At 46.6% G+C, this 21581-nt stretch overlaps 1 protein-coding gene across 3 annotated transcripts in view; it reads right to left on the bottom strand.

The window, feature by feature from the left end:
* AK9 (adenylate kinase 9) overlaps positions 1–21581 on the bottom strand; it is a 1394796-nt gene that overhangs the window by 419879 nt on the left and 953336 nt on the right. For all 3 annotated transcript variants that reach the window (XM_086926806.1, XM_086926808.1, XM_086926807.1), the window contains exon 30: positions 7393–7520. In XM_086926806.1, coding sequence (XP_086782932.1) covers positions 7393–7520 — 128 coding nt within the window. The remainder of the gene's footprint in view (positions 1–7392; positions 7521–21581) is intronic.

Genomic DNA, 21581 nt, shown 5'->3' with positions numbered 1-21581 from the left:
GAATGCATGCAATGATGTTTCTGGACTGCCCCCAACCCTCGTACATTCCAAGTAAGTAAATTATAAGACCCTACCGTACTAACAGTTCTTGGCATGTTCCTGTGCGTAGTGTGAGGTTCACCCACACGTGGGGCAATATATCACAGCAGGCCGGAAGTACCTCTCCCCCAAAAACATCAACATGACTTGGCGCCGCGCACAAACTTCGCTGTGCCCAACAACATCGTACAAACAATGCATAACAAATAACGGTGCATACGCCAATAGGGGGTAGCTGTCCATAGACGTGGTCCTACTCTTACAAATGTCCGTGATCCGACGGCTCAACGGGACCTTTCCCCTGGGGGGCCCCACAAGAGTTCAACCCAATTTGTACTATATAAGGCTGCATAATCTATATTGTTGTACCAAATCTTTTAGGCATTTACATTAGAAAACAGTACAAGTCATAATAATAACATGCACAGGACCCATATTGATCAAGTAGAAAAAAGGATATGCCAGGCTCCAGGGCGTGGATTCCGCCCTGTCCGTATGTCATCATTATAGGAGTTCTCAGAGTCTAATTAACTCCTCATCCCCGATCAGTCATCAATTTTATCATCAGCTGCCCATGGTGTGATCGTGGGGAAAAGAATTATGCTAGGGTCAGAGTCTGAGTGTAGCTTGCTATTATCTGAATCCGTATGGAGTTTGTTGGGGTCTTCACGGAAGGCACCAGCGACGGCAATGGCTCCCTCCTGATCATGCCGTTGTTGTTCCAGTGAGGGTCCAGCGCCTCTGCTGTTCCTCTTGGAGGTCTGAGATCGATGAGAGGTCCGTTTCGGAAGGACACCTGATTCCTGTGAAGAAAGGTCCGAGGGGCTGAATTGGCTAGAACCAATACACATGACTTCCATCCACACTTCAGCATCCAGCGGGCTTTCGAAGAAGTGACTCTTTTTGTTGTGGATAACTTTCAGCCGGGCAGGATACAGTAAAGCATATTTGAGTTGCGCTTTCGAACGCAAAAATACAAGTTTAACAGTTGTCTGTCCAATCCAGTACCAGCCACGCTGGGGTCCCACAAGGATCCTCACTATCTCCGACATTGTTTAACCTCTTCCGGGAACCCATCACTGAATTGCTTCATGCGTCTAACGTTCAATATCATATGTATGCTGACGAAACACAACTCTATCACAAGATTCAGTCCTTAGAAGACATTAAAGTACTCAATACAACGCTCAAGAACACCCAGATTTGGTTGGCAGAAACCATCTCCAATTGAACGCTCAAAAAAACGAATTCCTCCTTATAGCCCCACCCACAAAAGTACCCATGATGCAAGACCTGATCAAACATGTTACTGCATTCAACGTTCAACCTAACATTGTAGACTCCGCTAAATCCCTAGGCATAACTTTGGACAGCAACCTAACTATGCTGAAACACATTAGTAATGCCACAAAGGGAGCAAACTTCCATATAAACACACTGAGGAAGCTGAAACCATTTTTACCAGCAAACAATTTCAAGTTGGCAGTTCAAGCGCTAGTTATCCCGAGGGTGGGGTACGGAAGTGTTTCTTTGTGTGGCCTCTCTAAAGTGACAACAGCACCCCTAAGAGCCTCAATAAATGCAGCAGCAAGACTCATCACTGGTTCTAAGAAAAGCTCCCATATTTCCCCAGACTTAAAAGCCTTGAATTGGCTACCGTTCGAAGCCAGAATTCACCTAAAAATAGCATGCATGACCCATAAGGCCTTGCACTACAAAGCACCCAGTTACCTCGCTCAGAAGTTGATGACCTCGGGTGGGACAAGAGCCTCAAGAAACGCTGAAAACCTGATATTGAAACCCCAAAGATTCAACAGGAAGAAAACTTATAAACAAACTTTCTCGGGGATGGCGCCCAGGATCTGGAACTCACTGCCCCGGGAAACTAGACTAAATGCCTCTACCGCCTCTTTCAAAAAGGAAGTGAAAGCGTTCCTCATGGCGAAACTCACCCACTCATAGACCAAGGTATCGCTGGGTCCAAGCTCCTCCTTTCCATTAACACCTACTTTGACAAGGTTTCTCCCAGTTGTTCTAGGTATGCACGCTACTCGCGACCTAATGCAAAGGTTTTATGTTGTTCCTGTATCCTGCACTATGTATTGTGTATCTTTGTTGTACCTACATTTATTTGTTTGTATACCCACCCTGATTGAATTTAAAGCGTTCTGATAGCCGCAAGGATCTTGTTCGAGCTATATAAGACCTTCAAAATAAAAATAAATAAAATAAGACCATCTCTGTCTCTGCACTAAAACGGCGTAGTCGGGGTACATTGATATACGATGATTTTGGAATTGGATGAGCGACTTTTCCCTCGACTTCTGGAGTAGTGTGTTGCGGTCCCTGTAAGTTAGGATTTTAACTATCAGGGGGTGGGGTAGTGCGTCGGGTCTGGGCTGGCCAGTCGGGATCCTATGGGCTCTTTCAACTCAGAAATATGGGGAGAGGCCCTCAGGGGCTATGTGGTTTCTGAACCATTGTTCCATGAATTCTGCTGCCCTACTCCCCTCGATGCGTTCCGGCAGACCAATAACGCGTACATTATTGCGTCTATTCCTGCCCTCCGCATCCACCACCCTATCCATAAGCACGTCATCTGTTGTTGTAGCTCTTTGATAGTCGATGAGTGGTCCGCGACCTTGGGGGTGAGGTCAGCGATAGATTGTCCGTGCTCTTTAACTGTGTCAGCTAGCTTGCCATGGTCCGCCCTGAATAGCATCAGCCCAGTGGTAAGAGTCCCTATCTGCAGCTTGAGCACCGACCGAGAGTCCCGGATCTCTTTAAGTGTAAGGTCTAGTATATCAGGTGTTCCTTCAGTACGATTCCTTGAAGCTGTTTCCGGAGAGGGGGGACGACTAGTGAGTTCAGTCCCATGGGGTGGGGGGTCAGTCCCTTGTTGGACCTCCAGCATCTTCGTCCGATTCCTGCCCATGTTGCGGACCCTAGGCCAAGTTCAGTCCCAGCTCGTTTCCGTGGATTTCAGGAGGAGTGTTTGTGATGCTCTAGGCAGTGGTATACCCACGACTCTGGTTCCCAACTAGTGGATGCCAGGGCAAGTGCCGTAGTGGAGACCCAGCGATCCCACGAGAAGGCACTCCTCAAAGGGGGGGAAACTGTGCCAGAGCCCCCCTCCGTCCGGCAGCCTGCAAGGCCATCTCATCCACACGACCACCATTCAGTCCGACTACCCACAGGGGTGTGGGAGTCGGTTCCACATTGCGATCAGCCAGGTGGGCCCAGATGTTCTAACAAGGATAACTATTGGTGTACCACATTAGTCCAAGGCCAGCCTGTGTGCATGTCTCTATAGGTACGCTATGGTACGTATCGTAGGAGGACTACACTTGCCGTCTGATTCATCAAGCTAAATTGCACTCGCAAAGGGCAAGATTCTCAGAATCTTGCCTTTTGCGAGTGCAATTTTTGCATTTGGGATTCCTCATCCCAAATGCAAATTTCGCTATTTAAGAATTCGCACATTTGCGAAGAATTGAATTTAAGGAATCTCTATTTGAGATTCCTTAAATGCAATTCATGAAGCATTTTAAAATTGCGAAATGGCAATTTTGGGCCGCTATTTACCGAGAGGTCAGACCTCTCGGTAAATAGCAAAAACTTAGAAAAATGCATTTAAATGCATTTTTCTAAGTTGCATGTTACACACACACATGTCCTTTGGACATGTGTGTGCGCAACACCAATGTAGATTACATTTCAGGGGCGCTACAGGGTGTCCTTTGGACACCCCTGCACCCTTGAAATCGCATCCTTATTTGCGATTAGCTAATTGCTAATCGCAAATAAGGAATAACTCCCCATGCATTCCTATGGGCCTATAGGCCCATAGGAATGCATGGGGAGTTATTCCTTAATAGCGATTAGCAATTAGCTAATCGCAAATAAGGAACATGTAGGAATCGCAATAATTATTGCAATTCCTACATGAATCCCGTTTTGCAAGTCCTTAATAGCGATTCGTTATGAATCGCTATTAGGGGCTCGCAAAAGGGGAGAATGATGAATCAGGCTGTTGGTTCCCTCCGGTAGATGCAGACCGTCCGCACCGGAAAGGCAGGGGGGGGGCGCAAATAAGAAAGGCAGCGTGTACAGAGTCATTCTATACCGTGGGGGGGGGGAGAGGGAACCGTCCCAGTCTGGACCCCAACAGCAATGCACCGACACTCCCTCAAGGTCTGTGGCAGAAGTCCGTAGCAACCTAGCCTGTCCTTCCACCATGGATTAAGTTCCCCCCTAGGCATAGTAGTTTCTCCAGCAATCTCGGGGCTAAGGCGCCAAAGCAAGTGCGGGAGCGCACCCTGTCTCTATTCCCCACATCAATCCAGGAATGGGCTTACCGCCTCATTGCTACTCCACTGCCGTTATTCTGCAACTTCGCCCAGCTTCTAACTCCAGGGAGGCACCACCTCCGAGCCGCACGGTCAGCCGCGGCCCCACACCAGGGGCTCCCGCAGCGTGCCGGCGCTTTGGCGATGCGGGGAGCGTCGGTGGATCCGCATGAGCAGAGGCCGAGGGCGCCGGTGGATCCGTAGGGGGCAGAGGCCGGGGGGCCGCAGTGGTATTCAGTCGCGGGTACGAGCCCGCGCTGCGGCACCTGCCGCTGTCTGTATCAGGTGCGGGCTCGGTTGTAACACAGGCCCGGTCTCCGTCCGCACCCGCCAGCAGGTAGGCCACAGTCTGGACCCTCTCCACGGCGCAGCACCAGGGATAATCGTGGTGCCCTCACCCCGTCCCACGTGCAATGTTTGTAATTCGCAGCTCAGTACTTCATTCCAGGGCAACGATCCCGGCACGACCGCGCACGCCGGCACTTCAACTCATGCCGGGGTCCTCCACGCGGTGTAACCGCTCCCCGGCGGCGGTCGATGGGCAGGCAGGATAGCGGTAACCAGAGCCAGGGCGTTCTTGTTTTGCCTGGCCAGGGTCCAGTTTCAGGCCGGGGCAGCCACAGCCGTCCAAGCAGCACGCAGGAGCTATATAAGACCTTCAAAATAAAAATAAATAAAATAAGACCATCTCTGTCTCTGCACTAAAACGGTGTAGTCGGGGTACAATGATATACGATGATTTTGGAATTGGATGAGCGACTTTTCCCTCGGGTTCTGGAGTAGTGTGTTGCGGTCCCTGTAAGTTAGGATTTTAACTATCAGGGGGTGGGGTAGTGCGTCGGGTCTGGGCTGGCCAGTCGGGATCCTATGGGCTCTTTCAACTCGGAAATATGGGGAGAGGCCCTCAGGGGCTATGTGGTTTCTGAACCATTGTTCCATGAATTCTGCTGCCCTACTCCCCTCGATGCGTTCCGGCAGACCAATAACGCGTACATTATTGCGTCTATTCCTGCCCTCCGCATCCTCCAACCTATCCATAAGCACGTCATCTGTTGTTGTAGCTCTTTGATAGTCGATGAGTGGTCCGCGACCTTGGGGGTGAGGTCAGCGATAGATTGTCCGTGCTCTTTAACTGTGTCAGCTAGCTTGCCATGGTCCGCCCTGAGTAGCATCAGCCCAGTGGTAAGAGTCCCTATCTGCAGCTTGAGCGCCGACCGAGAGTCCCGGATCTCTTTAAGTGTAAGGTCTAGTATATCAGGTGTTCCGTCAGTACGATTCCTTGAAGCTGTTTCCGAAGAGGGGGGACGACTAGTGAGTTCAGTCCCATGGGGTGGGGGGTCAGTCCCTTGTTGGACCTCCAGCATCTTCGTCCGATTCCTGCCCATGTTGCGGACCCTAGGCCAAGTTCAGTCCCAGCTCGTTTCCGTGGATTTCAGGAGGAGTGTTTGTGATGCTCTAGGCAGTGGTATACCCACGACTCCGGTTCCCAACTAGTGGATGCCAGGGCAAGTGCCGTAGTGGAGACCCAGCGATCCCACGAGAAGGCACTCCTCAAAGGGGGGGAAACTGTGCCAGAGCCCCCCTCCGTCCGGCAGCCTGCAAGGCCATCTCATCCACACGACCACCATTCAGTCCGACTACCCACAGGGGTGTGGGAGTCGGTTCCACATTGCGATCAGCCAGGTGGGCCCAGATGTTCTAACAAGGATAACTATTGGTGTACCACATTAGTCCAAGGCCAGCCTGTGTGCATGTCTCTATAGGTACGCTATGGTACGTATCGTAGGAGGACTACACTTGGTTCCCTCCGGTAGATGCAGACCGTCCGCACCGGAAAGGCAGGGGGGGGGACGCAAATAAGAAAGGCAGCGTGTACAGAGTCATTCTATACCGTGGGGGGGGGGGGGGGGGGGGAGGGAACCGTCCCAGTCTGGACCCCAACAGCAATGCGCCGACACTCCCTCAAGGTCTGTGGCAGAAGTCCGTAGCAACCTAGCCTGTCCTTCCACCATGGATTAAGTTCCCCCCTAGGCATAGTAGTTTCTCCAGCAATCTCGGGGCTAAGGCGCCAAAGCAAGTGCGGGAGCGCACCCTGTCTCTATTCCCCACATCAATCCAGGAATGGGCTTACCGCCTCATTGCTACTCCACTGCCGTTATTCTGCAACTTCGCCCAGCTTCTAACTCCAGGGAGGCACCACCTCCGAGCCGCACGGTCAGCCGCGGCCCCACACCAGGGGCTCCCGCAGCGTGCCGGCGCTTTGGCGATGCGGGGGAGCGTCGGTGGATCCGCGCTGCGGCACCTGCCGCTGTCTGTATCAGGTGCGGGCTCGGTTGTAACACAGGCCCGGTCTCCGTCCGCACCCGCCAGCAGGTAGGCCACAGTCTGGACCCTCTCCACGGCGCAGCACCAGGGATAATCGTGGTGCCCTCACCCCGTCCCACGTGCAATGTTTGTAATTCGCAGCTCAGTACTCCATTCCAGGGCAACGATCCCGGCACGACCGCGCACGCCGGCACTTCAACTCATGCCGGGGTCCTCCACGCGGTGTAGCCGCTCCCCGGCGGCGGTCGATGGGCAGGCAGGATAGCGGTAACCAGAGCCAGGGCGTTCTTGTTTTGCCTGGCCAGTGTCCAGTTTCAGGCCGGGGCAGCCACAGCCGTCCAAGCAGCGCGCAGGATCGCGCCTTGCAGCAGGGCCCAAACTCCACCCGCGTTCGTGTCAGGATGGTCTCGGGCTGTAGCTCCAGCAGCTCACCATCTTCCAGGTCGATCGGAGAATTTTTCAGTACACGGGGGCTCCAGCGACCCGGGACCCACGTTCCGGTCCAGCAGTAGGCAGTGCGACGGCACAGGATAAGTTATTCCCTCCAGGAGGTCCGGAGCTCTATCGGAGCACAACCGCCATCTTAGGCAGCCAGCCACGCCCCCCCACATTAAAGTACTGCTAATATTTATTTCTCTTCTTGAACAAAGCAAAAGTGTATTTTAGAAATGAGGCTTACCGGAAAGGTTCATTTGTCCACCATGGAGAAACAATTGGATCTAGTACTTCTGCTGGCAAGGGCTCATTAGTTGATAGATAAGATTTGATAGCCTCTTCGTCCTCAGTAAGCACTACTTCTTCTTTCTGCTAAAAAGATAACAAGGAGATTATGGCAATAAGCTTGAAATGAATTTCTTTCTTTTATGCAAAATATATCTAGACTTTTACATGGTGCCTTGTTTCTAAATGACTTGAACCAAAAATACTAATATTTGTGAGCAGCGTTATATGTGGAAAATCTCCAAAGAAGGGTGTTGGAAAGTGGATTATTGGTAGAGGCAAATGTAGGTCTGCCACTGCCAATAAGGCCAATAACACAGTATAGGGCTCAGAATAGGTCTTAGAAAATTATTCCCATGAATAATAATAATAATAATAAAACCATTTATAAAGCGCCTGGTTACCCAAAAACAGTGTGTCCCCGTGCTAAATACTGCAAAATAGCTCAAAGGAAAGAACAAGGGTGAGCCAGAAAGGGGCGGGAGAAGCAGTAGGGATTATGTATGTGGAAAGAGAAAAGTTTTAAGTTTTCCCCGGAACCTGATTTCAGAGGGTTCCATCCGGAGCTCGCGCAGGAGCTCGTTCCAACACTTGGCAGCCAGGTATAACGAACAACCTCCCATCCTAGCTCTGGTGATTTTGGGAAGTTTGAACATCATCATTCCAGAAGATCACAGGTTCCTAGTGGGGCGATGTATTGTGAGAAGGCTATGTAAATAGCCTGGCCCAGTGCCATGGGCAATTCGATGAGCAAAGCAGAGGGACTTAAATTTAATTCGCTCCTTGATAGGGAGCCAGTGGAGTTTGGACAGAGCAGATTTCCCTGAAGCTCTGCGAGGAAGTTTGAGCACAAGGCGCGCTGCGGCATTCTGAGCACACTGGAGTTGGTGAAGTCCTTTTTTGCTCAAACCTAAAAGCAGAGCATTCCCATAGTCAAGATGGGGGGTTACTAAAGCGTGGACAATGGTCTTCCTGGAGTCCATGGAAAGGAGGTCTAAGACCTTCCGGAGAAATTTCAGTACGCTGAAGCACCTAGCTGTTACTTTACTGACTTGAGACTTGTATGAAAGGTCTGAGTCAAGTATTATGCCCAGATTACGCACCGAAACCACAGGACAGGGCGGATTGACTAGTTCCGCAGGCCACCACATGTGTGACCATGCTGAAGGTGATTTCCCTACCACCAGCAGCTCGGTTTTATCGCAATTAAGGCGTAGGCAGTTGCTATTCATCCAAGCTGCCACAGATGAAAGACAGTTGGAAAAATTGGTGGCATCTTCTCTGTGGTCGGGCGTGAGTTTGAACATCAATTGGGTGTCTTCAGCGTAGCTGACAATGCCCACCCCAAATGTCTCAACTATGCGAGCCAGGGGTTCCATATAGATATTGAACAAAGTTGGGCTCAAACTCGAGCCCTGAGGAACCCCATGGCTTGCCTTCCTGAGAGAGGATTTAAAGGGGGGGCAGTGCATCTGAAAGCTCCTGTTGACCAAGAAGGACTCTATCCAAGCAAGAGCTTGTCCCTTTACTCCCATGTCAGACAGCCGAGACAGCAGCGTTGAGTGCAGCACGGTGTCAAAGGCTGCACTTAGGTCTAATAGAACCAACGCTGCTGTCTCTCCTTCGTCCACTATGCGCCTTAGGCCCTTGGTGGAAAAGAGTAGGGCTGACTCTGTAGAGTATCCAGCTCTAAAACCCGATTGTGTGGGGTGCAGGAGAGAATGTTCCTCCAGATAACTCATGAGCTGCCTATTCACTACTTTTTCCACAATCTTTGCATAGAAGGGGAGGAGGGAAATAGGACGGAGGTTTTGAAATTGGGAGATGTGAATGTTGGCCTTCTTTTTAATTGGGATTACCTGGGCAGTTTTCCAAGCATCTAATACCTGACATTCTTGAAAAGAGAGCGACACAATAAGGCTGATCTGGTCGATTATTGTGGTCTCCATGACTCCTTTACAGCGAGCCGGCAGGCAAACATCGCTCGGTGAGCCAGATTGTATGCTGTTGGCGATGCTTCATAACTCTTGCTTCTCAGGTGTAATAAAACAAGTGAGACCAGAAATCCCCATATAGATGTTTTTGGCTACTGCATGTTTACTCGGATAGGTCTCATCCTTCGTAAAGGTGGCATGGATTTTATCGATCTTGCTTACGAAAAAATCGGCAATAGAGTTGCACAGTTCTTTCGAAGAGGTGTCTTGAGCTTCAAGTCTGGTTGGGACCGTGAGCTCTCTATAGATAGTGAAAAGTTCTCTAGTGGGGTTATCCACTAAGTCAATTCTGCTTTTAAGGTGGCAGCTTTTTTCGGATCTCACCAATTTATGGTATTTATTCAATTCACTTTTGTACAATAATTTATCATCAATATTATAGTGTTTTCTCCAGCTGCGCTCTAGAGTTTTGCATCTGGCTCTGGAAAGTTTAAGTTTTTCCGAAAACCAGGGAGCGGTTTTGGATTGCCTAGCAGGGGGCTTGGATGTCCAAGGAGCTATCTCGTCCAGAGCAGTGGACATCCATTTTTCATAGTTCTTCCAAGCCTCCTGAAGAGAGTTACTTTGCGGAGGGGGATTTTTTTGTAGTGCACATCTGAATGCTTCTTGGTTAAAAGTTTTCCAGTTTCTTCGTTTCAGGGAAGGGGGTTTAAAAAGTCTGTTTTCTAGAGGGGTATTATCTACAAAGAACGGGATAATAAAGTAATCTGACCAAATTATTCTAACCGGAGGGAAGACTGTAATGCCCTCCCAGTTAGCAAAGATGGGATCCAAAAGATGGCCAAGTTGTTGTGAGGGGGCAGTGGATTGTAGATTAAGCCCCAACGATGTCAGTGCTGCCGCCACATCCTGTGCCTCCTTGCATTCCCTATAATCAAAATGAAGGTTTAGATCACCTAAAATGATGATTATTTTGTATTGGAGAGCTGGCTGAGTAATGTAGTCTAAAAGCTGATTACCAAACTGTCCAGCTACTCCAGGCGGGCGGTACACCAACAGACCATTAATGACATTTCTCGGCCCTATTTTAATAGTTAATAGGCCACTCTCACTATGAGTAAAGGGGCTTTCACTAAGGTGCATTCCAACTCAGACTTATGAATAAGGTCTAGCCCCCCCCTCTTTGTTTATGTCTATCTAATGGAAGTAGACAGTAACCAGGAGGGGTGGCCTCGAGCACTTCAGGAAACGAATCTTCGTCCATCCACGTCTCGGTAAGAAAAAGCAGGTCGGGACTATTTATAGTTAGTAAATCATGTATTTCGAGTTTATGTTTTTTCATCGACCTGCAGTTTAATAATAGCATGTTCGGTTTGGAATTTACATGTATGTTGTTCTTCAAGAGTTGAAAGGTCTGATCACAGAAACCGCATGACGGAGGGAGTAAATCAGCTTGAAAGACGTGACCATAGCTATTTGCTACACTTGGGCGTAGCAGCAGAAGCTCTTATTGAGTATATTGTATATTGAACCTGGCTGGTCCCCACCCGTCGGATGTCATCGGAGGACTAGGAAGACTCGCCCCGCGCCCCGGTCTGTCGCAGACGGGCGCAGACGGGCTGGACTCTGGCTTGACTCCAGCGCGAATACGGCACGCCCGCTGAACGCGTCCGCTGCGCAGAGCCATTGCCGTTTGTTTTTATACTGGTGACTCTCGCCCCAAGGGAGGATAGCCCTACCCAAGATGGCCACCGCAGTAACTCCGCCCGTGCCCCAGGTAGAACATCCCTAAAATCGGCTGGACCCTCTGGGGGAAGGCAGCGCTAAATTGGGTGAGTGCAATCTAATTGTTTTTAAAAATAAGGATAAAATAATGCCTTCACCCGAAAATCAGTGGAGACAGCAAGCGTCGCGCTAATTCCGCGCGCTGGTGCAGGGGGAAGAGGACACAAAGGGCAAGTGCTCAACCCTTGGTAGCTTGGCTGCGAGCAGGCAGGCGAGCAGGCAGGCTTAACTTCAAATACAGGTATGTAAAGCACTTAAAAACACCAATTCAGTCAATAATTAAGACACAACACATAATAAAAATCCTGCACCAATTATTAACAAATGGAAATATTTGTATCTTTAAAGTGACACCAAAACTACAAATATTCAATGTAGGGAACCGGAGATATGAATTTTCAAAGATTTAGCATTATATTCCACTTAGAAACTTATAGCACCATGTTGGGATAACTGGTCACGATAGACTGGCTCAAAGTCAAAGTTTCAGGCCGAGCGCGATGTAACCCTGAGCGGCTACCACCATAGTAGGTCCTGGTCACACGGGCATATTACCAACAACTAGTGATAATTATCGCTATGTTGGTTTAGCGGTGATATTTTTATCGCCGAGCTGCGGTGATTTTTATCACTTAGGAAGCTTGCTATTATCAAGGTTTATCTCCTAAGCGATAAAAATCAGCCGAAATGCATGAATATCGCTGAAAAGTCAGCGATATTCATGCATTACCGAGCTAATGCTCTTAGCCATGTTATCCACCTACCATTGGATAACATGGCTAAGAACTGCTCAGGGGCAGGTGTTAGCTTTTGGAGATATTCGCGCTTATGCGAATATCTCCAAAAGTTGGTAATAGGAGATAGCGATGTTAGCGACTGTTTCCAGTCGCTAACATCTTGGCACGCCAACTTTGCATGTCATTACGATAAATATCACTGACATGCAGAGTGGGGCCCAAGATGGTCGCTATCTCCTACTAGCTGTCGCTAATTGGTGTTAGCGACAGCTAGGTAATAGGGAGATAATTTTATCTCCGCTTTCTTGGCTTTTAAAGCCAAAAAAGCGGAGATAAACCCCCTTGATAATATGCCCCACAGTTTTTACCTTCGGACTAAGAAACTTTTCTGGAGCTTTTTCTCGCTGAGTCCCTCAATGCTCTTCACCACGCCGGATTCCGTGAGGGTTCACCGGCCAAGGATTTCTTCTACTCCCGGTCAAATTCTGGAAGTCAGACCTATAGAGCTTTTAGCGGGACAAACCTGGATGGCTGGCGGCTTGGCTGACCAGGTAGACTCAGTCCCCCTATGGAGCTTTTTTCCAAAGTTGCTCCAAAGTTCTCCAAACTTCTGGAACTTCTTCCTGAAGTTTCCCAAGGGGTCCTAAAGTGTCTCAAACTCACTTCAAAGTTCTGGAAGCTCCAAGAGGGTCCTTGAAAGTTGAGAACTTCAGTTCCCACAATCCACTTGGACAAAACCCTTACAAATCCACTGGTAGTTTTTCATGTTGAGGATCCTTGGTGGTAATGTTCCATGTGAGCTCTGTTAACCTGTAGCTTGCAGGGAGTCCACTCTTTAGTTATTTTCCAGCAAGGTAATGCACAGGGCTGTAGTTTCAGCTGGTGCAGTCTTCAGAGGGTAAACCATAGAATTTGCACCGCAACTTCTTGCTTTCTTAAGTTTCAAGCAGCAGATCTGAGTCACTCTGCCCCTCTCAGATACTTATTCCAAGTTCTCTGGGTCAAGCAGGAGGTCACTGCTGACCAATGGGACCAGGGCAACTCCCCAAGGATATGACCATATCCTGTAGAGTGAGGCAGAATAACCCTACCGGTTTGTTGACTCTGACTTTCTGGTGTCCCCTGTAGTCGTCCCTACTTGGCCGGTCTGCTGAGACCCAACCTGCATTCAATCCCCTCTACTTTTTTCCCCCATTACCCTCTATGCCCCATTGATCTTGTTTTCTATGTTATTTAATTCTAAAGCAACAGATGTAATTGTGCAACACAGTTTTTTCCTTAAATATTCGGTTTGATAATTTGTTTTTTAATAGCTAAAGTAATAAACTATTTTTGGAATAGAACTGTTACCTGTGGCCAAGCCATGGAATTTTAACTATGCACGATAAATGTGAAAGAGACACCACAAGGTAACCTAGTCTAGGCGTTGAAAAGGAAGAACAAAGAGGATTCATTGATTGAAAAAAATAACGTTAATGAGATATCCATCATATATTGGTGGATATTCCCCTTACATGCCTCTCGATTCCACCACATTATTCAGAATGCAAGGATTTATTTTCTAATGGTAGAGCTGCTGGTATCAGGAAAACTCTTGTTCTGGGTTTAACAACACTTGAAATGGCATCACAGGGGTGCGCCAGTGTATGGTGACTGCTCTTGCCATTGTGATTTCCCTCTAGAAATTCCTGGTTTAAAAAACTAAAACCTCCAAAAATGCCTCTATGTGCTCATAGAAGTCTCCTGGGGGATGCTGGACATTAGTTGGACTCTCAGTTTGTGGTCTGTGTTTGAAAATAACATAAGAAATGACTGTTGACAATGCTGGCATGGTGAAGACTTGCAGCCACATTTTGTCCCCCTAAGAGGCTGCAATCAATGACATCAGGGGGTGGGGGATAAATGTCTGCTGATAATGCAGAACACTTTAATTTTGGTTGGCCGGTCACAGTGGGAGTGGCTGAAGCACTGCCTCCCCAACACCAGCAGTTTGATGGCTTGCAAGTCAAACTGTAAATTATACTGTTAGACCTGGCATCTATGACATGGTTTTTCCTGACTTTTTGCCTCTCCCCCCTGTGTTTGTGATGCTGTGCTGGATTTAATTTTTTCTGGCTTAGATGCTTTGGGCAGTTTGCCACTGCTGATTAGTGTCAAAGTGCGAGTGCTCCCTATGTAAATTGGTATTGTGATTGGTTCTCTCATATTAGCGTATCTGTTTTACCAGTAGGTCCCTAGTAAAGTTCACTGGGTGTGCCAGGGCTGGTAAATCAAATGCTACTAGTGGGCCTGCAGCACTGGTTGTGCCACCCACATGAACAGCCCTGAAAAGATGTCTCAGGCCTGCCACTAGGGTGCCTGTGCGCAGTTTGCTAACTGCCTTGTCGACTTGGCAAGTGCACTCACTTGCCAGACCCTACCCGTCCCTTTTTCTACAAATAGGACACCCCTATGGTAGGGCCATGGTACCCCCCTGGGCAGGGTGCAGTGTATATGAAAGTAGGACATTGACTGGCATGTGTAACATGTCCTGATAATGATATACAGCCAATTTTGTTTTTCACTATTGAAAGGCTATCTTGCCCCATTGCACAGAATAGGGAATGCTTTGTAACATTTTACAAGCATATCTTCCCAAAGGGATAAGATAGAAAGTTGGAGTTTGGTATCCCTGAACTCAGGATTTAATAACACATCTTTTTAGTAAAGGTGGTTTTCAAATTGTGTGTTTAAAAATACCTCTTTTAGAAAGTGGCTATTTTCTTTCTCAACCCTCCTGTGTGACTCTGCCCGTTTGTGTATTGACTGTCTGGTTTCAGTGTGATAGGGACAGAGGATGTGCATTCCCTATAGACAGCCTCGGGGGGGGTGTTTGAGGTGTGCCTTGCCCTTCCTGGATGACTCAGCCCTTAGCTGAATAGACCCTGGCTGCATGTAGAGTGGTGGGAGGAGATTTTCCTGGCACCTGAAAGGAGTCTGCCTCCCTTGCACAATGCTGTCTCCATCTCCTGTGGTCATGCTGCCCCAGTGAAGGCAGAACTGGTCTGGACTGGGCTCAGAGCCCCCTGCACAAAGAGAACAAAGACATTGTGGGTTATAAGTACCAAACCAAAAACCCAAGACTTTAGATCATTCCTGGAATTCAAGAGGAACCTTTGCCAAGGAGAAGAGCTGGGGAGACTAAGGAAAAGTACTTTGCCTTTGCTGTGTGGGGTTGGCCTGCAGTTGCTGTTTCTGCTAAGGAAAGGAGAAGGACGTTGCTGTGTGCTGTGTCCCCTACTTGATGGAGATCTCCAAGGGCCTGTGTGTGGTGACCTCCTGTCCTGAACTCTGTTGCTGTGAGTTGTGACCTGGTAAGAGAAGCCTGTGACAGTTTTGGGCTTCTGGAGGTTGTTGCTGCTGTTTGGAAGCTGGAAGAAAGAAGAAATTTAAAGGGCTACAGAAATCGACGCATCGCTCTTCTTGCAGCTGTTTTTTTGACGCACCTTCACAGTGCGAGAAAAATTTCCACACATCGAGGCGCCGCTGCGAAAACAGACACAGCGTATGTCGCTGCTGCAAGGATTGACACATCAAGGGGTCACGGCTGAAGATGACTGATGCATCGCTGCTCGCCGCTGCTGCATCGATCCGTGACGTACCCGGATATCCACGCATCGTACCTGTGCGGCAAGTTCTTCAGACGCATCACATGCGAACCAGAAACTGTCATGAAGAATCGACGCATCACTCCCAATACAGACTGGATTCAAGGCAACCCTTCCTCTGCGTACAGCGGGACTGTTGCATTGCCTCCCCAAGGTCTCAGGAGTGTTGCATCTCTTTGATTTCCAACTTTGCAGCTGTTTCGTTTTTGGAACTTTGACGCATCTACAGGTATTTTGGTGAAAAGTCACACAGCCATAGTTTTCCATGGTACAAGTTCTTGAAACCTTTTGAAAGTCATATTTGTAACTGTGTTTGTTGGATTTTTGTCATTTTGATCATGTGTAGTTTAAATCAAGATATTTTATTTTTCAAAACTGGTGTGGTGTCCTTTTGTGGTGTTTTCCCTGTTTTACTTTGAGTGTTGGTACAAATAGTTTACATATTGCCTTTGGGATAAGCCTGTCTGCTCGTGCCAAACTACCAAGTGGTGAGCAGGGGTTATCTAAAGTGTGTAACCCCCTTTCCTTGACAAGAAGCATGAGTCCCTATTTGGACAAAGGTTCCTAATGCTGCCAACTAGAGACACCCAGATCTAAAATATAATTATCTGTATACTTTGAGTAATGAGTTTTCAGTGAGGGAATCATCATCATCATTATCATCATCATGTGGTTTGGTCTTGAATTGAACCATATACCCGGAGGTTTCACTCTGTCCTTAAAGGGAATCTCTGTGTCAACAACTTGAAAGGGTCGATATTTATTTTATTCGTTTTCAGCGTGTTGTTCGTGCTCACTAATAAAAATAGTATTTTAGAACAATAAAGGTTCAGATATTTTTCAAGCATCCATTCTTGGATCATATCACAGATGTTTACCATCTTATCACCATCTGGCAAAGTCTTCTCTGTTGATTGTAAGATAATTGATGTCTCATCAGAAGGTTTGACTAAAGATCTTTTCACATAGTGCCTCAGTTACTGGCTGAACATAATTGTTCGTAGAAGGACTAAACAAAATCACTGCAGCACCCTCTTCAGCCACATTAGTTTAAGCTGTCTCCCTTGTCCATGGTGCTCAACAATATTATTTGTATGTCTAACAAAGACACATCACTACCACAATTGAGGTGCAACTCAGATTGCTAGTTGTCCAGTTTGTTAACCCCTTGCCTGCTCATGACGAGCTCAGCTCGTCATGAGGCACGGTTGAGCTGTGCTTATGACGAGCTGAGCTCGTCATGTATAATGGGAAAGCTCACAAATAAGCACAGGAGGGGAAAACCCATAGCAGCCAAGGTGTTAAACAGTTCAACGTGATACTGTTTTTGGATGGTAGCAGCTTTTTCAAACCCCTTCAGTGAGAAAGATGTTGGAAATCAATTTTATGCTTCTTCCAGTCTAGAGGATTATATAAAGACTATTTTATTAGGGTAAAGATCCACTACTCCCTTAGCTCTTTTGGAATGTTATACTGTTTGAAGAACTATTTAAAAATTTAGTATTTTGTTGATTTAGTGTGTCTTTACATACCTTGATATTAATAGATAATGAGGGAGCAAGACGGACCAAGAGAAATGCACTAGAATTTGTGCATTGGGGTATTTTACAGATGTCCTCCATATTAACCTTGGGAAACTAGAATGCTACCTACCCGCTTTATGGGAATTCAATTATCTTGACAAAGAGTCTTTTTATAGTACTTTTTGCACTGTACCTTCCTTTCTTTGAGGATCTCGTTTTCAAAATAATTTTATTGAGTGTGACAACACTTTTCAGAGGGGATACCTGTGGCCACTGTGACAATATCTGTGATTTTAAAAGTTTGGAAAGCAATCTGGATGAATTTCTAGCCATAATAAACCTTTTGCTCTTTAGTATATCAGCACATATGCTGTATTTTGCCATGCTTAGGATTTATGATTAATCTTTTCTTTTACACAGGTTTGCCTATGTTTTAAGTGCACATTGCACATGGATGGTTATATATTGTTGCCTTGTTTATGTTGATGGATATGTGAAAAATATAAGTACTTCTAGTGAGTATGCTCCCTCCAAGAATTAATATTCCTCTTTTCTGACACGTCATGAGAACAAATTGCCTTCTCTTACACTTATTTCATTTAATGAGAATTGATAGAAAAAGGGCACATTGCTCTGTCTATAGTCACAGAGAACAAATCCATCCAAGGAACTGTGCACCAAAGACATTGGACATCTTCCTCTGACACAGCCTTCCACAATTCTTAGATCTGTGCGATCCCAGTCTGTCCTCAGCTTTTGTGAAGTTATGCAAAGTCTCAATCACTTCTTATTATTGCAGATCTTAGTTTAGGTAGGAAGGATATATGAAAAATATCATGCTTATAGGCCTGATTTAGAGTTCAGCAGGTGGTTTACTATGTCACAAACATGACAGATATGTCTTCTGCTGTATTACAAGTGCCATAGGATATAATGCACTCGCAGTATAGTAGATGGGATATTCGTCACATTGGTGACAGAGTAGCTCATCTACTGAACTTGAAGTCAGGCCCCATGTGTTTGACATTGTGTACTTCAGTTTTGTTTACTATTGCCAAATGTGATCTTTGAAATTATTTAGCTTTATTTCATGTTAAGTCGATTGCTACCTAAAAAAGACCTAGAATATACCAATCTATCAATTCATTGTATATGAGAACCAGAGAGGAAGGGCTTCGGTGAGCTCACAACTAACATGATGAGTCTTTAGCAGGATTTTTTGTCATCCCAGGATGGCCTATTGTCTTGTATAATCTCGGTGAAGAGTAAGAGGGCACCTTTCCGTCTTCTCTGCTCTGCTGGACTTAAAGGTTTACCTTTCCATCCTGGGGGTCAAGATGAATCTATTGGGGGTGACCTTGACATGTATCACCTCCCTGCTCTGTAACACTTATTGTCATTTACAAGTTTAAGCCTTGATTTACTTTAGTTTCTCTGCAGTCCAGTATTTCTGGAAATTCTACACCGAGCTTCCAACTGAACTCAAACAAGATTTTAATGATTGTGCAACTCAATATGTTTAACTAATTCTGTTTCAGGAGCCTCCTCAGGCCATCAGCTGTTCAGCAAATATGTATGCACATCAATATTTGCTATAGGCTTTCGCTGTACGTTCACTTCATAAAAAGGTGGACAGCATTAAAAGAGAGGTGAGAAGCCACTGAAAGCATGGCCAGTTTGAAAAAGATGTCTATTAGGAGCTGGGTACCAAGAACCATGGGATGATTACAAAAACGAGGTAGAAGTGTTGATCCAAGAGTTCAAAGAAGAGGGGAACGGTTGGTAGACTGCCGTGTTAGAATGGGACCGGTGTCGGAGAAAGATAGGATCGCATCTCCAGCTATCCATGGGGGTACAGGGTAGGTCCATTCTATGAGGAAAACCTAGAATATCCAAGATACTCGATAGCAAACAGGAGCCAGATGGTAGGGACAGGGTGTGCTGGACCAGATGCTGAGGATACTAAGAACAAACAGAATGGTGCACTTGGCATGCAGCTGAACCAGCCCCAGCCTTTCCCCCACTTCTTCCATCAGCATTTCAGATGTGTGTTAGCACAAGAGTAACCATCACAGGCCTTGTGATCTTTAACAGGTTTGTCTGAAATGGGTCTGACTCTGCTAGCCCCTCTATAGCTTATAAGAGGATCACTTGAAATGTGAGTTACACTGCTTCTTCCTAACCTGCCTTTCACATGCATGTATGACATTCAACAGACTTTGCTCCTGTCCAGCCGACTTTTCAGAGGCAAGTCTGATATGTGACAGACTCTATAGTACCCCTACTGACTTTCAGGGGCACACTTGACATGTGACTAACTGTGTCCATTCCCTACTGAACTAATATAGGTGTGTCTGACACAGAATCAACACTGTTGCAGCCCTTCAGTGTTTTCAGAAGTCTGTTGTGTATGTGATTGACACTGTACTACTCTTACGGGTTTCTTTTACATGTGTCTGCCATATAACTAAATCTGCTCCATCCTTCATACCTTGTCAGAGTTGCACCTCATATGTGACTGAGGTTCTGATTTAGATCTGGCGGACGGGTTACTCCATCACAACCTTGACGGATATCCTGTCTGTAGAACTATAAATCTTGAATGGGATTTACATTTTGCCGGATGCGATATTAGTCACCGTTGTGACGCAGTCCCCAGTCAGCCGAGATCTATATCAGGCCCTGGGTCTAGCTCTACTGGCCTATGCTTTTGACATGCACACTGTGCTATAACAAGATCCCAAGAAGCATGCAACCCGTATAGTAGTACAATAATGCTAGTAGCCATGCCAGCCAAGGCAACATGAAAATAAACATCGTAGGCTCTACATATCGTAGCACTGCAGCAGCCGGTGTTAACTTGTACCTATTGTGAATGGACAGACTTTTCCATGTCTACCAACAGAAAACATTCAATAATCAACAACAATAGCAACGAGGAACTGATTTTCTTACTCTTAAATGCATTTGTGAGCTATGAGCCATGCAGAATAGCATTCATGCTCTTTTTAGGTGGAGAACGTATAACGCTACATTAGGTGAATAAACCTTTCTTTTTGTGCATCAATAGCATGTACAGTAGGAGATGGTGAGTCTTTCTCTGAAGCTATGGACTGCTTTAGGAGAGAATTACCCATTTAAGAGTGCAATGCCATTAAAATGTACAGGGCAACAGAACAATCCAACACAGTCCATTTATGGGCTCTGAGGTGTCCCCAGCGCTTACTCTGGGTTTAGGAGAAGACGGAGTGCATCTTGCACTGTCAGGCAGTAGAATGCTATCTGTGTTTTACAATTCTAGATTGAATGGTTTTTGTGTGATCTTAGTTGCTGTTCAAATGATAATAAAGGAGGCATTTCTAAAGATGGATGAGTCACAATCCATCCATTTCCAAATTTCCATTGAGTTGTTCACTCTCTTGTTACTATTTCTGGCCCTTACTTTTGCTTCTAACTGTTCAACTTGAACTGAATTCATCATCTGGATATTCTTGCTTGACAGGGGGAGGTTGAAGCCTTGCTAATAACTTCAGTTTTTACCTTCATCTTTAACTAGCAGCCCGTCCCGACGTTGTCCGGGTATGAATTGCTGCCGGCCAGTAGTATATTGTTTTGTAGGATTTCGTTTTGATAGCATTTCTTATCTGTGACAGGCCTGTGAAACGCTCCGATTCACAGTGCACTGCTGATGCACTTAAGAGTGCGCGTTCAGTAGTGTGTGAACTCGAGTTTCCCTACTTTATTTTTCCTTGCAATATTATATAGCGCAAACTCGACAACATGACATGAGCACAATTTACATTACAGAAGAACACGTTCATTTGTGGTAGGCACGGGGAGACAAAGCGATTTGCCTGGAATCACAGGATGTTGAGCTGATGCCGAGATTCAAATGTGGTACAAAAGGGGGTGGTGATGGACGGAGCATCTGAATCAATCAAACACTCACACCCAGTCAAAAGATCTGGGTTTAATCCATCACCGTTCTTTAGCCCACTCTGCCACCCCAGTTCAGACATGGCTATATGCAAATCAGTCTGACCCTGTGCCTCATGGGAACAGTCCAGCCCGAACTGCCAAGCCATGTCTTCCCTGGACCGGAAACAAGCTTCCGAGGACCGGTTTCTGGCATTCCAGCCGTCTTCAGCCCGGCTTGCTTGTAGCACCCCAGCTCTAAAGTTCGCAACTCTAGAACTTGTGGCGGGAGGTGTGTCTAAAAGTGTATGTTGGGGCTGGCCATCAATGAGAGAGACCTGTGCATTTTTCAAATGGGTGGTGATGTGGGCCGCCGTGCCACCAATGTACTTACTGGGGGAGGGTAAACACCCATTATTCCGCAACTTTCTTTCTGCATACCATCACTCCGCATACTTTCATTACAATAGTACCATGCCTCCGCAATGCCATTTCTAACGCATGGCATTACATTTTATATGCTTTTACCCGCATACATTTACAACGAAATTCGTTGTAAATGCATGAATGGTAAAAGCATGTTTTTTTTTAATGTTTGGATAGGGTA

Source organism: Lissotriton vulgaris, chromosome 6 (genome assembly GCF_964263255.1).
Source record: "Lissotriton vulgaris chromosome 6, aLisVul1.2, whole genome shotgun sequence".
Lineage (NCBI taxonomy): Eukaryota > Metazoa > Chordata > Amphibia > Caudata > Salamandridae > Lissotriton > Lissotriton vulgaris.
This window is presented reverse-complemented; position numbering and strand designations above follow the sequence as displayed.